At 40.2% G+C, this 18784-nt stretch overlaps 1 protein-coding gene across 1 annotated transcript; it reads left to right on the forward strand.

Moving 5' to 3' along the window:
* Window positions 1-449: 449 nt before the first annotated feature.
* Window positions 450-1354, forward strand: LOC111877948 (snakin-2). The gene is made up of 3 exons (XM_023874451.3): window positions 450-574; window positions 843-882; window positions 1008-1354. The coding sequence occupies exons 1-3, from the start codon at window positions 488-490 to the stop codon at window positions 1187-1189; spliced, it is 309 nt and encodes a 102-aa protein (XP_023730219.1). The 5' UTR covers window positions 450-487; the 3' UTR covers window positions 1190-1354.
* Window positions 1355-18784: the final 17430 nt, after the last annotated feature.

The following is an 18784-nucleotide window of genomic DNA, read 5'->3' on the forward strand; positions in this document are numbered from 1 at the left end:
ATATAAATTTTTTTTCAAGAGATTATAATTTAGATAATTATATATAATGGCTGATATTATTTTGACCAATTAAAACTTATTGTTTGGTATGAGCAATAAAAATCATAAACCAAGCTAAATTATATGGTTTGCAACTTTTACAAATCAGGATGGCACATTTTATGTGTACCAAAAAACCAAAGTAAACACATTAATTGCTATTAAGATTTGTTATAAATCACGTCAATGAATCCGTTTTCCATATATGTGTAAATATAAACAAACACTAAAATTTAGAATAACAAATATATGATCACTAATATAAAAAGAAAAAAGGAAAAAGTTGTATCATTGAAATAAATCTCTCCATCACCATCACCCCCCCCCCCCCCCCCCCCCCCCCCACCCCCACCCACACACACAATATTCTGACTTTGACACCTATAAATACAGGCAGAAACCTTTGTTCATTCATACTCAAATACACACTTAAACACTTCAATAGAAAATGGGAATCTCCAAAGCTTTTGTTGCTTCATTTCTTCTTTCTCTATTTCTTCTCCAACTTGTCCAAGCCTTCCAACCCAATCAACTCGTAATATTTTCTTCTCCTCTTCTTTTCAATTCTCATATTGATCATGCATTGTTTTATCTATTTTTGTTAATAGTTTTTCTTTTGAATTGCTTAAAGAAACATAAAGTTTTATTTCTTATTTTTTAATAAATATTAATCCATCTTACATATTTATTAAATTACCAATAGTCTCAATATATCAGCAACATATTGTTCCTTCCTTACAATATTGTTAGTTATTCACTTACTCTTTCTTTTTGGATAGTAATGATTACCCTTTTTGTTACAGGATGATACCAGCAATGACAACTACCCATCCACTAAGATTGGTGAGCATTGTTTCTATTGACTAACACAACTATTTCCAGTTATTAAATCAAATATAATTTGAGCTTCTTTCTTAATTATGGATATGAGTTTTGAGTAAGGTAGGGGTGATTTATGTCAATTGTAGATTGTGAAGGGGCATGTGCAGCAAGGTGCAAACTATCAAAGAGGCCAAATCTATGCAACAGGTCATGCGGGTCATGTTGTGGAAGGTGCAACTGTGTGCCTCCGGGCACCTCGGGCAACTACGAATCGTGTGCTTGCTATGCAAATTTGACCACCCGAGGCAACAAGAAGAAGTGCCCTTAAGAATTCCTCCAAAAGATCAAAAAAATTTATTACTTATTCATGAATCATCCTTGCTAATAAAAGCTTATTTCTTGTACTTCTTTCTTATAATTATTTCCCAAGTTTCTCTTTCCTAATGTATTTAGTTATGCCTTTATAGAAATATTGAGAGATATGCATGGCAAACATGAATAACAATGTGTTATGAATATATATATATATATATATATATATATATATATATATATATATATATATATATATATATATATATATATATATATATATATATATATATAATGGTGATCCAGAAAAAATATCATCTGAAGTGCCATATATTCCAAATAATTTTTTTTCTAAACGCACCTTTTTAGTACCAAGCCTAAAAACAATCTTTTTTTGAACAAAATGTTATCGTGATTTAAAATATTTTTAACTAATTTGTCATTTTCAAAACTTATACAAATTATAAAACAAATAAAAAAAACTTTTATGACCAACTAGTGATAAGGCCCGATCCATTGCACGGGCCAGATTATTATTATTATTTTTTTTTTCTAATCAGTTGTAGCACTAGAAATTATTGATATGTTGTTATGGTATGGTAGAAAAGTACGATGTTGTAATAGAAGAAATGGAAGTGGGATGATATAGAAACAAATAAGCATAAGTAACTCGCTATTTGTTGGATTTTGTCTTCATTACTCCACATATACCATTTATTTTGACTGCATAGCATGTGGCATGGGATTTTCTGATTTGGTTTCCGCAGTAAACATCTTCGAGGGTATCTTTCGCATATTATCAGACTGCAAAGCAAATCAAATGAAATTTCTTGGTCACATAGTACCTAAAACATGTAACAAACATCATGTCATATAACAAACAACAAACTTGACTTGTTATGGTAGCAGATGTGGTGTTCGATGGTGGAGGTAAGGCAGCAAGTCTACATAGTGGACACATGGAGGTAGGGGTAAAACGGAAACAGAAATGGGAAAACGGTTTCACATACCTACATTTCAATAGAAAGTACACTATTTAACAACATAAGTGTGAAAAATGCATTCTCGTAAGTAAAATTACACAAATATTTTCAACAATTCACTTAAAAAATGAGGAATAATAAAAAGTATAAATGATAAAAGTTAATATTATTTGTAAAACCTCTTTCACTAGGTAAAAGAAGAGTCATCCCTGATGTACCCTTGTGAAAACCACTACATTTTTAACCAAAAAATTGTCCAAGTTGTCTATAAAAACTTCAAATATTTGGTTCAGTTCCTATTTCAGATTCGTCATCATCAACTAACCTCCTAACAACCATATCCTTGTTTTTTAAAGAATTAAGTCAGTATGCTTAGATTCTCTGATAACATTGCTTATTAAAACAAAATAGTTTAAAGATGAAAACTATATTCTTATTCGGAGAAATATGAAAAATAAAAAACATTTGGTAATGGGAAAATAGTATTTTATGAAAGGTAATTTAAAATAACAAAATAAAAAGCAAATGAAAATTACACATCTTTCTAGAAGTCGAGCTGTTGAATTTTGACTTCTTGTTGATGAATCTGTAGCACAAGATTATTCAAAAACATCAAAATCTTTCACTATTTAAAGTATTATATATACGATTAATAACCTATAATAGCAACAAACTATATGAAAATTTGTCATTCAGTAAACTAAAGTTCTAATTGGCTCTAATAGAGCCCAAACAATCAAAATCTGTTAAAATGTTGGCAACCATACCTAGTAGAGGGAAAATGGTCACATTTTTAAACATATTCTAGTGAGTTGCACCTTTGATATGTAGAACCGATGTAATTTTGAGTCCGGTTGATGACATAAATAAAAAAATATTAGTTAATTATTTTTAGTCCAATTAACAACATAGTCACTGGTAGTATGTTACATGTGTCTCTAAATAATGGTAATTAGTTGTTCTATATACAATGTATAACATTATTGTACAAACAACTCCAATGAATGATTTCATCTTGAATCGGCTAATTTCCTACATATTTAGAACCTATGTATGATTAGAATCAGTTTTGCAAAGCTAAAAATATAGACTTATAGAGTTTTCTTGGGAATTAAACTAAATTCAAGGTTGTAAATCTTACTCAATATGGCGAAAATTTTGAGATGCAAATTGTCTGCATGTGACTCTTAGAGAGGGAGAAAGAGAGAAGGAGAGGGACACACACACATAAAAACAATTGTACAATTATTAGTATTTATAAACAAAAACTCGACCTTTCAAGAAATCAAAATATATTCAACCTACAATTACTTCCCCTTTTACAACATCTACTTTTTTTTCTTCGGATTACCACAATATTTGCAACAAAAGGGGAAGTAACAATGATTGAAATCAGGAAATGAACGTAAAACATCATAATATGGTGTTCGATAATTTCAGTTTTAAATAAATCTTAGTTTCTAGGCCATAACCATGAAAAATAAGTCGAATATCAATGGAAAAAATCTTCAAAAATTAGGGATAAAAGTGGATCTACATACCATCAATAGAATCAGAGAATATGGGGTTTAAATTTTTTGAGGGTGATTTTCGGCGAAGCAGATGTTGACGTCTAGGATGATAAACCGTTTATAATCATTAAGAATTTTCAAATAAATAGCTTAAAAATAATTTACAATAAGAATAGTTAAAAATAATATTATATAAAAAATTATAATGTTATCTTTATAAACAAACACAATGTTTGTTCTTTTAAATAATTACAATCAAAGAAACTAACAATATTCATTAATTTTTAAAAAGTTTAATTTCTAAAACCAAATTAAAGTAATTAAGAGTTTTCAAATACATTATTTTAATTAAATTACAACAACAATAGTTAAAAGTAACATTATATACAAAAATTATATTATTGCATTTAAAAACAAAAACAATATTTAATGTTTTAAATAATTATGAAGATAGAAATTAAAATCTTAAGCAAATTAACTTTTTAAAATTAATTAGTCACAAAAATAACTATAAATATCATTAAACCATATATTAAGATATCTACATTATCATAAAATTGATATTATAGAATTTTAAAAGATATCTACATTAAGACAATAGAGATTATAGAATTTTAAAAGATATTTACATTATCATATAATTTAAGACAAGCAATGTTTATACCAAGATTTGTTATATAAGAGATAATAACAACGTTATTGCTATATTTAAAAAACATGCATTTGTAAAGATTTCAAATATATTGTTGTATTATGCGCAACACGCGGATATTCGTCTAGTTGTATATATAATAGACAAATATTTGCGCATTGCACAGAATACAACAATATATTTGAAATATTTACAAATATATGTTTTTTAAATATATCAATGATATTGTTGTTAGCTCTTATATAATAAATCTTATAATAAGTTGGTATAAATATTGTTTGTTTTGAATTATATGAAAATTTAGATATCTTTTGAAACTCTATAATCTCAATCGTCTCAGTGACCTCTACCTGAAGGTTACTCATGAATAAAATTAAATATAATATATGGTTTCATGATATTTATAACTGTTGTTATGATTAATTAATTTTAAAAAGTTTATTTGGTTAAGATTTTAATTTCCATCATTATAATTATCTAAAACCTCAAATATTGTTTTTGTTTTTAAAAGTAACAATAAAATTTTTGTATATAATGTTATTTTAACTATTGTTATTGTAAGTTATTTCAAAATAAAGTATTTGGAAACTCTTAGTTATTTTAATTTTATTTAAGAAAGTTAATCTTTTTAAAATTTATTTGATGATTATTGTTAGTTTCTTTTATTGTAATTATTTAAAACATCAAACATTGTTTTTGTTTTTAAAGATAATGTAACATTCGGATTTCAGGGATATTATTGTAAAGGTTAATCTTAGGCTTCAAAGGGGGACTCGACGAGTTGAGGGTTCAACTCGCCGAGTCGAGTCGGGATCCTTCGGGGGATTTAATGAGTGGACTCGACGAGTCAGAAGAGGGACTCGCCGAGTAGATACTGGTTTGAGAGAAAGCCTAAGTTCTGGGCTAGGAGCGTATTTAAAGGAACTTATGACCTTGGGTGCGCCTCATATCATCTGTGAGAAACCCTAAATCACCATGGGAGCTTGGGGTGAGTTCTTATGATGAAATCAAGTGATTTAGTGAGTTATGTGGAAGGAAAGGTGCATGAATAAATAAAGCAAGGAACAAGATGGAAGCTGTGGATCTAACTTATCTTCTCATGGAGCTGCTGTGGAAGGTATGACCTTGCATCCTTTTCACCTAATTGTGATTAGACCTCTAGATCTTGAGAGTTTTGGGGCTTAACTCCCCTCCTTTTATCTTTGAGCTAAGTGAGACATGATCTGAGGTGGCAAACCTCATATCTGAGCCTTGAGAGGTCCTTAGAGGCTAGATGCCTGGACTTTAGTGGCCCAAATGAAGGTTGTTGAGCAAAAACCTTCATGAAGAGTGTGTTTTGGTGTTTTGGAGCTATAACACAGTGCATTAGCGTAAAGATCGAAACTTTACGAAAGTATTAAGCCTTGGAATGATAGATCTATAGATTAGAGTGTTAGATATGGTTGAATTGTCTGGATAAGGAAAAGTATGAATGGACTCGCGGAGTCAATGAGCCGACTCAACGAGTCAGCTAGGGTTTCATGTCTGGACTGAATCACGATTTAGCCCGACGAGTGGTGGGGTCGGCTCGACGAGTTAAGCTGGATCTTCAAGAAACTTCGGGAAGGTGAGTGAACTCGACAAGTCACAAAGGTCTACTCGTCGAGTTAGGCCAAGTGGGACTGTTGACTTGAGTTGACTTTTGTTGACTGTCGGGTCTTGGTCAACATAAGTAATAGAGACCATGGAGGGGTAAAATGGTCTTTTATCCACTTACCAATTAGAGAGGGAAAGAGTAATCGTCGGTTTAATTGGAGTTGAGATTTCGAGTGGTAATTAGAGATATTTGCCTTATGTGTTAGGCGGTGGCGAGTTCGAGATTCGAGTGTGAGGATAGTTGCTTTCTGCTTGCCAGGTGAGTCTTCTCACTATACTTTACCTAGAGTGGTAATTAGAGTTATATGACAGAGTATCTTGTATGCTATTTATGTGATTGTGATACACTGCATTATTTCTATGTGATTCATGCCGTGTATGTTCCAGAGTTCACAGAGTTAGAATCGGAAGGTTCCCAGAGTTAGGACCAGAGGGTCCACAGAGTTAGGAGCGGAGGGTCCACAGAGTTGTAGCCTCGAGTGGCTAGTATGTGTTATATGTGGTATTTTGGGGAACTCACTAAGCTTCGTGCTTACCGTGTTATGTGTTATGTGTTTCGGGTTTTCCTCTTGGAATCGCGGGACGACACCGACTTGATTGTACACACCGGAAAAAGAGTTATGAGGATCCTGGATTATTAATGGAGTTGTGCTTTGTAATTGAATAAAAGAGATTTTTATACGATATGTTATGAAGAGTATGCATTTTAAAATTGAAAAATTGTTTTAAATTTTCACGTCGTTACAAGTTGGTATCAGAGCCTTGGTTTGAGGGATTCGGATGCACCTTCGGGTATGTCGGAACTCAAACTGAGGAATTGAGGAAAGTTTTTCAAAATAAATGATTTTTCTAAAACGATTAGGAGTTTTAAGAGAAAACGAGAAAGAGCAGTGTGTACAATCAGCCAGAGCCCGAACAGTGATTTCCCAAAATACCCTTACCTTATGTGTTATGAGATATTATACATGCTAGAGACAGGCTAGGTATTTCCTATTTTAGGACTAGAGTGGCCTGATTTGTGATGCCTTAGTCTAGGAGTTGTTGTTATCTGTGATGCGCTTTCAGGTATGTGATGAGTTAGAGTATCCAACAGGAATCCTTGTAGAGAAGGGACTTGAGTAGAGAAGTAATCTATGAGAGATACCTAGATGAACATTTATGGTTCCTACTACGAGAATAGTTAGACACCTGCGAGGGGTAGAGTTACTTGATTTCGGTGATATCTTTTGAGCGTGAGTAGAGCCAGTGGAGTTGTACCTAGAGTGGTTTCTCGTGTTGGTAGAGATTATTCAATGCCCGAATGCTACTTGCTTCGTGCTTTGTAGAACTATCGGTGATGGGAGATAGCTACTAAGTGTATATGACGATATTCAGGAGGTAGGTGGCTAACATCATTAGGAGTTCTTCAGCAGCTGATGGCGGAGAAATGTGAGAACCTAGGAAGAGCCTAGGAAGTGACCTTAGTCAGAAGAGTATGCTGGCAGAGTAGAGCATTTCGCTGGGAAGCGAGTACGCGTATGGGGATTGGTGATTGAGAAGGTTGCGCAGCTACTCAGGGAATCTGGGATGGTCCGTGTAGAGAGTATGGGTAGATGTGGCAGGTAGTATGGGCCCGTACTACTGAAAGCAGGGGACCCATACTCAATGCAGGGAATATTCCAAACATTATGGGTAACAGATCGAGAGGTGATGTCATGGTTCAGGTACCATGACCAGTAGCAAATTAAGAGGTGATGTCCTGGTTTGAGTACCATGATCAGTAACAGATTGAGAGATGATGTCATGGTTCGGGTACCATGATCAGTAGCAGGTCGAGAGGTGATGTCATGGTTTGGGCACCATGATTGGTAGCAGAGTGAGAGGTGATGTCATGGTTCGAGTACCATGCTTCGTAGCGGATAGTGTTTGTGCTTTTTCCAGTTATCCGGTCGTGCTTGGGTTATTCTATGATCGGATGCAATAGAATATGGGGCCAGAGGGCCATGTTGAACGAGTTTCAATGGAGCATACCTTGAGAAGAGATTTGAGTTGATTTCTGAGAGATTTTTTTAGTGAGATGTCAGTGAGAGTCGCAAGACTCGAAGATGAGTGGAGATGATATTATATGAAGGATTGCGGCCTGAGTTGAGCAACCAGCCGATAGTGGAGACGTCACCTTCTGTAATCTAAGTGGTGCTATTTCTGTTTCCTGTGGGAAACCTAAGAAGTGTCGAGGTTTTCAGTTGTGAGATTGGGGGTAACCCCTGCGGGGTAGCAGTGATAGCGATCTTCCACCGAAGTATTTGGCAGCATGTCTGCCAAGAGGTAATGATATAGCATGAGCAGGCTGACGGTGGGAACTAAGATGGTCAAGGACCAGGACACACCCTACTCGAACATAATAGGGCACGTGTTAGCTGTAGCAATGGATGATCAAGAAGAGTATATCCGGGCGATATTTTTTTTTGTCTATGATGGGTACCAAGAGTGGAAGGGGAGCCTCTGCTCTTATGATGAGTGATGTGATAGAGTGTTGGTTGAGGAGTCGAGGATGAAGAGAATGATAGTTCATTATTTCCAAACTAAGAGTCAGAGTTAATACTGGACAGTTGGGGAGGTCCGGTGATGGGAGGGTGTGAGTTTCTGCATGACTAGAGACAGTCATGATGGGAAGTTCTGAGAATTTCATCTGAGATTGGGGTTATTTGGGGTTGCTTGATCACTGTCGGGAGATCATCGAGCGTGTGTAGCACCTTCCAGGAGTAGGTGCGATGTTACTGGTGGGAACAGTCTGTGGGATAGGTTGTTGGTGCGTCAAATGATGATGGTTCAAACCCTAAGTGGGGGAGAACCGGGTATTCTAATGAGAAAATAAGAGGTTGGTTCAAGACCGGTTAGAGAACTGGATATAAAGACCTGTGGTATGGATTCAGAATACCAGCGTTCTTGGTGGTTAAGGTGAGGTGCAGAGTAAGTTTATACATGAGGCTCGTGCTCATGAAAGGATGAGTGTCTCCACGGCCGGTGGCCGGTGGTCAGGGAACTCGTAGTGGTTCGAAATTCTTCTAGGTAGTTTGGCTTGTAAGGTGTTTTGTTATGGCAGTTGTCGTTAGATATTGATGCATAAATTGGATGAGTGTGGGTACCTATCTATGTTAGTCCACGGAGCATGAGTTAAAGGACGCAGAGTGGTGTTAACGTGAGTATGAGACTGTGGGATGATAAGAGAGAGCGCTGCTAGTCAGCGAGAGGGTGTTGTGATACTGCGGGGAGCCATAGTACTCACTAGTCAGTGAGAGGGTGTTGTGATACTGCGGGGAGCCGTGGTACTCGCTAGTCAACGAGAGGGTGTTGTGATACTGCGGGGAGCCGTAGTACTCACTAGTCAGCGGGAGGGTGTTGTGATACTGCGGGGAGCTGTAGTACTCACTAGTCAGCGAGAGGGTGTTGTGATACTACGGGGAGCCGTAGTACTCACTAGTCAGCAAGAGGGAGTTGTGATACTGCGGGGAGCCGTAATACTCACTAGTCAGCGAGAGGGTGTTGTGATACTGCGGGGAGCCGTAGTACTCACTAGTCAGCGAGAGGGTGTTGTGATACTGCGGGGAGACGTAGTACTCACTAGTCAGTGAGAGGGTGCTGTGATACTGCGGGGAGTCGTAGTACTCACTAGTCAGCGATAGGGTGTTGTGATACTAAGGGGAGCCGTAGTATTCACTAGTCAACGAGAGGGTGTTGTGATACTGCGGGGAATCGTAGTACCCAGTAGTCAGTGAGAGGGTGTTGTGATACTGCGGGGAGCCGTAGTATTCACTAGTCAGCAAGAGGGTATCGTGGTACTACAAGAAGCCCTATTATTCGCAAGTCAGAGGATGATGTATAGGAGTGTTAGGCTTGGGTAGCCTTATTATTGAGTTTTTGGGGACCTAGTGGTCGGATCAAGAGCGAGACTGTGGTCTCCTTAATGATCAGGGATCGTTATATACTGAGTTAAGGTGCGGTTATCACAGTCAGAAAGAATTGGAGAAGTGATGTACGCATGGGCTGCAAGTCATGAGTCATGGGTTGAGTGGTTCATAAGGAAGGGTAGTTCCAATTATGGTTCGGACCAGACTCTCGAGTTTGAGTTTGGCTCTAGTGGTGCCTCGAGTAGGCGAGATGAGATTCTAGATTCTGAGACGGGTCCCAAGTTGAGAGGTATTGTTATCCAGCTAATGCCTTAGACCTGTGTAGGTCAACACTCAGGTATGGGAGGTACCGCGAGGTACATGTATCTAGGGAGTCGAGTTCGACAGAGGTCGAGGGTGAAATGATTTAGTGGGTTTGTGTTATTCGTTGGGGTAAAGAGAGCTTCATGAATTGTGTGTCATCGGGACGAGATTGTTGTGTGAGAAGGAAGTCGGTGAGACATTTTGGGGCATGTTATGGGTGACCTTTGGAGGTGCAACTGTGGAGTCAGGAGTTGACTTAGTGCCCAGTATTGAAAAAGGGATACAAGAAACAAAGGTAGGGCTTTCGAATGTGATGTTTGAGGACACTTCTGAATGAGTAAGGTTTTTCCCTTGTGTCTAAGGGCAGAGTGTTAAGGATTCTATGTCGGATGGGTCCTGATAGCGGTTTAGTGGATGAGCCCTAGTGAGGTGTGGACCCTTCCGTTTCTTGGGGCGTGATTCAGATCTTTTAGCATGTTGGTATAAGTGAGATGTATCCGATTGTTGGATTCGGTCTTATGAGAATAAGAGGATCAGTGGGTTATCAGGGTTGACATTCGAGGAGCGAATATCATGGTGATCGCTTGAGTAGGTGGTTTGGCGGCGAGTTAGGCCACTAGATTTTCCAGATATTGGGAAAGAGTATATTGCGGCCGAAGAGTTGGATTAGTTCTAGATTCGGGAGTTCTGTGTGATTACACTTGTCCATGGAAGAGGATTTCGGTTTGGCATGAGATCCTTTCGGTGGTGCCTTCGGGTGGTTGAAGGTAATATGTAGTTAGGGAGTGATTTCGAGGGCGAAATCAAATTCAAGTGGAGGAGAATTGTAACATCCGAATTTTAGGGATATTATTGTAAAGGTTAATATTGGGTTTCAAGGGGGGACTCGACGAGTTGAGGGTCCAACTCGCTGAGTCGAGTCGGGATCCTTCGGGGGATTTAATAAGTGGACTCGACGAGTCAGAAGAGGGACTCGCCGAGTGGATACAGGTCCGAGAGAAACCCTAAGTTTCGGGCTTGGAGCGTATTTAAAGGAACTTATGACCTTGGGTGCGCCTCATATCCTCTGTGAGAAACCCTAAATCACCATGGGAGCTTGGGGTGAGTTCTTATAATGAAATCAAGTGATTTAGTGAGTTATGAGGAAGGAATGGGGCATGAATAAAGCAAGGAACGAGATGGAAGCTGTGGATCTAGCTTATCTTCTCATGGAGCTGCTGTGGACGGTATGACCTTGCATACTTTTCACCTAAGTGTGATTAGACCTCTAGATCTTGAGAGTTTTGGGGCTTAACTCCCCTCCTTTTATCTTTGAGCTAAGTGAGACATGATCTGAGGTGGGAAACCTCAGATCTGAGCCTTGAGAGGTCCTTAGAGGCTAGATGCTTCGGCTTTAGTGGCCCAAATGAAGGCTGTTGAGCAAAAACCTTCATGAAGAGTGTGTTTTGGTGTTTTGGAGCTATAACACCGTGCATTAGCGTAAAGATCGAAACTTTACGAAAGTATTAAGCCTTGGAATGATATATCTATAGATTAGAGTGTTGGATCTCGTTGAAATCGTCTGGATAAGGAAAATTCTGAATGGACTCGCCGAGTCAATGAGCCGACTCAACGAGTTGGCTAGGGTTTCATGTCTGGACTGAATCGCGATTTAGCCCGGCGAGTCGTGGGGTCGGCTCGACGAGTTAAGCTGGATCTTCAAGAGACTTTGGGAAGGTGAGTGAACTCGACGAGTCAGAAAGGTGTTGTCACACCCCCAAACCAGAACGGCGGAAACGTTCGGGGGCGGAGGACGTCATATTCAGTATCATAACAGTTCATAGAAAGGAAAGTACACCACCATAATATAAATATATTTGAAAAGTTTACATGATTGTATATGTTACATGTTTGCAAAAGAAATCAAATACAAAATGGTGATCCAAAATATGTTACTAACGCCAGCGCGTTAGTCTTCGGAAGTAGTTGCTACCTGGTCTAGCGGTTTCCTGAGAATACAAGTTATTTCAAAGAAAAAGTGTCAACATTTAAGTTGGCGAGTTCATAAGGGGTGTTTTGAGAAAATGTATGCCATTCGAAAGTGTTTGTATGTTTTCCAGAAAATGTAGTATTTCAATTGTAATGAGTTATGATTCGTGTTTTGAAAATGAATGTATTAGATCCAGAAAATCCCATATTTTCCCTAATAGTTGAGATATGATTTGTTGTGTTTTCCAAGAAAAACCCTTATTTTCTTATAAAAGTATGAAATGCATATGAATGTTCGTGATATAAGTTGCAACTAATTGTACCGAGAAAATCCCTTATTTTCCTATTAGTTGTTTGGTTTGTATACCGGAAAAACCCTTATTTTCCTGACATAACTGGCAGTCTCTAAGACCGAAAATCGCAAGCAAACGACGTGCTTGTAAGTTGTGTCATAGTTTTACATAGTAAAGCTATACGAAGATCGCACTTGTTAGATGAAGAATAGTTTTAATGGCTACTCGTTCATAAAAGCATAATACCATAATAATTGTATATCCGATGAGTTTTATAACCATACTAAACATAATATGCCTGTAGCGACGTTCTTCAGGCGTCGTAGCGTTATGACAACTGTCACCCCAAAAGACGGACTGTAGCTAACAGTCAGGGCGCGGGATCATGACTTCCCGTATAGATCTATACACATTTGACACGTTCTCCGAACGGGAGACTCTGGTTATAGACAGGACTTGTAGCGATACCTTTTATCAAAAAGGCAGTGTTTGAAGATGTACACGTCTCATGGATTCTCAACTAAGTCTGTATTAAAGTAGTAGTTTGTATGCAAAGTTTATCCTTTTTTTCACAATGTTTGACAAAGCATAAATCATAAGTTCTTTGAATGCATAAAATGATTTAGTAAAGAATGTTACCCTTGATATGATGTATTTGTATGCAAACATATAAATAAAACATATTTTTATTTATAAACATATTGTATCCCAAGAGGGTAAAGTTGTGTTGTGAGGCGTTTTGCATGATAATGACTTCATAAGACAGTTAAAGCAACAGTATGAAAAGTATATAAAAAGATCGATGTTTCACACGATTTTAGTCGTGTGTTTACTTGTATTCCCTCCCCCCCCCCCCTAAAAGAGTATAAAAAGCATTTAAAACGCATTTAAAGTGTGCTTGCAGGGGTATGAACTCACCTGATAGTTTGAAGATAGCGAGATGGAAAACCGGACAGAGTTTCGTCTCGGGAAACGGATTTTCCTCGGGATTCTCGGGAATCTCGGGAGTAAAATCGACCCTCGGGACTTGAGCAAAAAGACCAGAGCTGCGGGTTTGAACGGGCATGGAAAACGAGGCAAGATTGTGAGAGAGAGGAGAGAAATGAGCATTTTTCTCGGAAGCCCTCGCATCCTATTTATAGGAAGGCTGAACCGCCTCCGAACGCGGGGCGTACGCCCATACGCAGCGCGTACGCGTACGTCATGCATGACCGAAGCCTCGACTGCCTCGGCTTAGGATGGGACGAGTTGCTGGGTACGCGGGTCGGATGGGACGGGTTGCTGGGTACGCGGGTCGGATGGGACGGCGGGTCGGACGGGTCGGGTACTTCGGACGGGTCGGATGGCTCGGATAGGGCGACGTGGACGATCAGAGGCCAAGTCTCTCGGGTACGCGGGGCGTACAGGGGTACGCAGGGCGTACCCGGATGAGGACGCTGAATCCTCTTCGGATAAGGTCCGAAATTTTGATTTAAATAAATATATAATTTATTTAATAAACTTCAAAAATTCATATCTTCTTCATATGAACTCCGTTTTCGACGGTCTTTATATCCACGCGTAGGTGAGACTACGCTCTACAACTTTCATTTAGACTCCGTTGGCAAATTCCGAAATTATTTTTATTATTTATTTTATAACTCATCGTGTTTAAGGAATTTCTTTGAAAATTCATAACTTCTTTATCTGATGTCGGTTTTTGCCAGACTTTTTACCGCTGAAATACCATTGTCGAGACCTTCGATTCTCGTTTAGGTCATTCCGGCCAAAAGTCGCTCGATCTCCAATTCGAGTTTTTAGCTGTCTACTGCTATATTCGGATCTTGGAAAAATCATAACTTCCTCATACGAAGTCAGATTTGGACGTTCTTTTTGTGTACGCTCACGGTTTAATGTTATCTATAACTTTCATGTAGATACCTAAGGCTAAATGCTATCATATTGAAACTTTGCGTTTTCCGTTTAATCGGTGTTGTCGGTTTTGTCGGAAATCTTAGAATGGTCATAACTTCTTCGTCATAACTCGGATTTTAGTGTTCTTTATATATTTGGAAACCTTAAGACGATATCTACTACATAGTGTACTCCAATCAGAGCTTTTGAATAATTCATTTATCGATGATATTCCTATTACATTCCAAAGAGGTTACAAGACTCGACTTATAACGGGTTGTTACATCATCCCCCCGTTAGAGGGAATTTCGTCCCGAAATTAAATACAAGATAAAAGTTTTAGGGGCTGAGGAAGAGATGCGGATACTTCTGTAGCATTTGGTCTTCCCGTTCCCATGTGAATTCGGGTCCTCTCTTAGCATTCCATCGAACTTTTACTATAGGAATGCGACTCTGCTTAGTCCGTTTAACTTCTCTATCCATGATCTCGACGGGTTCTTCCACAAAGTTAAGATTTTCGTTTAACTCGATTTCATCGAGTGGAATTACAAGTGTTTCGTCGGACAAACACTTTTTCAGGTTTGATACGTGGAATACTGGATGCACTTTGTTAAGCTCGATTGGAAGTTGGAGTTTGTAGGCCACTGGACCAACTCTCGAAATGATTTTGAAGGGTCCAATGTACCTGGGATTTAGCTTTCCATGATTCCCAAAGCGTATCACGACCTTCCAGGGTGAGACCTTCAGTAGTACACGGTCGCCAATCTAGAATTCCAAGGGTTTACGTCTCCTGTCGGCATAGCTCTTTTGCCTATCCCTTGAGGACTTCAGTCGTTCTCGTATTTGCACGATCTTTTCGGTAGTTTCTCTGATGATCTCCGGACCAGTGAGGGTGCTATTAGGGACTAGACCTTTTGCCAATTGTGTGTCGCCCACTTCCGTCCAGCACAGGGGTGATCTGCACTTACGGCCGTAAAGGGCTTCGAATGGAGCGGTCTTGATACTAGTATGGTAACTATTGTTATAAGAGAACTCGACCAAAGGCAAGTGAATATCCCATGCCTTGCCAAATTCGATTACACATGCTCGCAACATGTCTTCCAAGGTTTGGATCGTCCTCTCACTCTGTCCGTCAGTTTGAGGGTGGTATGCTGTACTCATGTCCAACCTTGTTCCCATGGATTTTTGCAATGATTGCCAAAATCTGGAAGTGAACCTGCTGTCTCTATCTGAGATGATGGACATCGGTACTCCATGAAGTCGTACGATCTCCCGGATGTAGGTTCTTGATAGTTTTTCCATCCTATCGGTTTCCTTGATCGGTAAGAAATGGGCTGACTTGGTTAATCAGTCGACGATTACCCAAATAGTATCTTGGCCACTCTGAGTTTTGGGCAGTTTGGTTATGAAGTCCATGGAAATCTGCTCCCATTTCCGCTCAGGTATTTCAGGTTGTTGGAGTAGACCTGAGGGTTTCTGGTGTTCTATTTTTATTTTGGCGCAAGTTAAACACTTGCTTACATACGTAGCGATCTCCGCTTTCATGTTTGGCCACCAGTAGAGTTGCTTGAGGTCTAGATACATCTTGTCTGACCCTGGGTGTACGGAGTATGGGGTCCTGTGTGCCTCTCTCATAACTACCTCTCTCAATCCACCAAACTTGGGTGTCCAGATCCGGTTCATGAGGCAGCGTGCTCCATCACTCTTGATTTCTAAGTTCTTGTCCATTCCCCTAAGGGCCTCACCTGCCACGTTTTCGGGTTTCAAGGCCTCTATTTGAGCTTCCTTGACTTGCGTTGACAGGTGCGAATGGATCGACATAGCTAATGACTTCACTCTCCGGCCTGAGTACTCCTTTCGACTAAGGGCATCGGCTACGACGTTTGCCTTTCCCGGATGATAGCGAATCTCACATTCGCAGTCGTTGAGCAATTCGACCCAACGTCGTTGTCTCATGTTTAATTCCTTCTGGTCGAAGATGTGTTGGAGGCTCTTGTGGCCCGTAAAGACTGTGCACTTGGTACCGTAAAGGTAGTGTCTCCAGATTTTAAGAGCGAAGACCACTGCTCCAAGTTCTAAGTCATGAGTGGTGTAATTGACCTCATGCATTTTCAGTTGTCGTGAGGCATATGCAATCACCTTTCCCTTCTGCATTAGTACACAACCCAGCCCTTGCTTTGAAGCGTCGCAATACACCACAAAATCTTCGGTCCCTTCCGGAAGAGAAAGGATAGGTGCACTGCAAAGGGCTTGTTTCAAGGTTTGAAATGCGACATCTTGCTTTTCTCCTCAGTTGTAGGTCACACCTTTCTGGGTTAAAGCGGTAAGAGGCTTTGCGATGCTGGAGAAATTTTGGATGAACCTTCGGTAATAACCAGCAAGACCTAGAAATTGGCGAATTTCTGTTGGTGTAGTTGGTGCAGACCAGTTTTCGATAGCCTTGATTTTCGAGGGGTCCACGTGGATTCCTTCCTTGCTAACCACGTGACCGAGGAAGTCCACCTTTCTAATCCAAAACTCACATTTTGAGAATTTTGCATAAAGTCTCTCAGTCCGTAACGTCTTTAAGACTTGTCTCAGGTGTTGACTATGTTCTTCTTTATTCCTTGAATAAATGAGTATGTCGTCTATGAATACTATCACAAATTTATCCAAGAATGGACGACATACCCGATTCATTAGATTCATGAATACGGCCGGGGCATTGGTTAGTCCGAACGGCATCACTACGAACTCGTAATGTCCGTACCTCGTCCGGAAGGCCGTCTTGGGAACATCACTCTCTAGGACTCGCAGCTGGTGATATCCCGACCTCAGATCGATCTTGGAAAAGTAGTTGGCTCCTTGGAGTTGATCGAATAAGTCGTCGATTCGGGGTAGGGGGTATCGGTTCTTGATGGTAAGTTTGTTGAGTTCTCGGTAGTCGATGCACATCCTGAACGATCCATCTTTCTTTTTCACAAACAACACGGGTGCTCCCCAAGGTGAGAAGCTCAGCCTGATGAATCCTTTTCCAAGTAGTCCATTCAGTTGGCTGGACAGCTCCTGCATCTCTGCCGGGGCTAATCGATAGGGCGCTTTGGCTACTGGGGTAGCTCCGGGAATTAGATCGATTCTGAATTCGACTTGTCTTACGGGTGGTATCCCTGGAAGGTCCTCGGGAAACACGTCGGGAAAATCGCATACGTCGGGCACATCCTTGATGTCCCGGACTTCGCGTTTCACGTCTACAACATGCGCTAAAAATGCGTGACACTCCTTGCGTAGGTACTTCTGAGCTTGGATACTTGAGATGATGCTAAGAGTGGTACTAGGTTTGTCGCCCAAAACAAGGAAGGTTTCGTCGGTTGGCAGATTAAGGCGAACGGCCTTATCGTAACATAGGATGTCCGCACGATGTGAACTCAGCCAATCCATGCCAATGATGACATCGAAACTCCTAATCGAGACTGGCATGAGGTTGATTTGAAAGAGATTATCGTTTAGAGTTAGGGTGCAGTTTAAATATATCTCCTTAGTGCCTTCGGTTTTCCCGTTGGCCATTTCTACTATGAACGGTTCACTTAATGATTGTGGTATTGGTTTTAGCATGCTTTTAAAGTCGTGACTCACAAAACTCCTTTCCGCTCCACTATCAAACAAAATGCATGCATACGAGTTATCGAGAAGAAACGTACCCGTAACAACAGTAGGGTCCGCAACGGCTTCATCTTGTCCCATTGCGAAAACTCGGCCTCTTCCGCCGGTATTCCTGTTGTTTGCCTTCGGGCAGTCCTTGCGGTAGTGCCCTGTGCTCCCGCACTCAAAGCAAGCGTGGCTTACTCCGGTATTAGCAGTGGGGGCGAATTGTTGGGTTTGCTCCTTGCAATAGCGGGCTGTATGACCCTTCTTATTGCACCTGGTGCATTGAAGGTCACGACAGGGACCGTGGTGGTGGAAGTTGCACTGGTTACATTTCGGTAGCTTTTCATTGTATGAGCTTGTGGGGGCAGAATTGGTAGGTACAGTAATAGCGTGGGTCGCTATCACTTGTTGTTTCTTGGGGTCCTCCTGGAGGGTTTGTCCCCTCCTCTTGTTCCAAGGCTTACTCTGGCCCTGAGCCTCCCTAGGTGGAATTGCGGCTGCTGTGATGGTACTCTGTTTCGCTCCGTGGTCGATGAGTCGTTGTGCCAGGCGTTTAGCGCTGTTGTAGGTGATAGGGTTGGAAGCTAGGACATGCCCTTGAATCTGGGGTGACAACCCCCAAATGTACCTTTCGACCTTCTTTGATTCTGGGTTGACCATGGTAGGGCACAAAGCAGCGAGATCGTTGAACCTAGCTGTGTAGGCGACTAGATCAGACCCAGCCATTTTCAAATTCCAGAGCTCCTGCTCAAGCTTTTGCACTTCACCCCTCGGGCAGTATTCTTCCAGTAGTAGTACCTTCAGTTCTTCCCAGCTCATGGAGTTAGCGACAGTGAGCGTCACTGAGTTCACATGGCTTTTC

The sequence above is a fragment of the Lactuca sativa genome, chromosome 4 (genome assembly GCF_002870075.4).
Source record: "Lactuca sativa cultivar Salinas chromosome 4, Lsat_Salinas_v11, whole genome shotgun sequence".
Taxonomy (NCBI): Eukaryota; Viridiplantae; Streptophyta; class Magnoliopsida; order Asterales; family Asteraceae; genus Lactuca; species Lactuca sativa.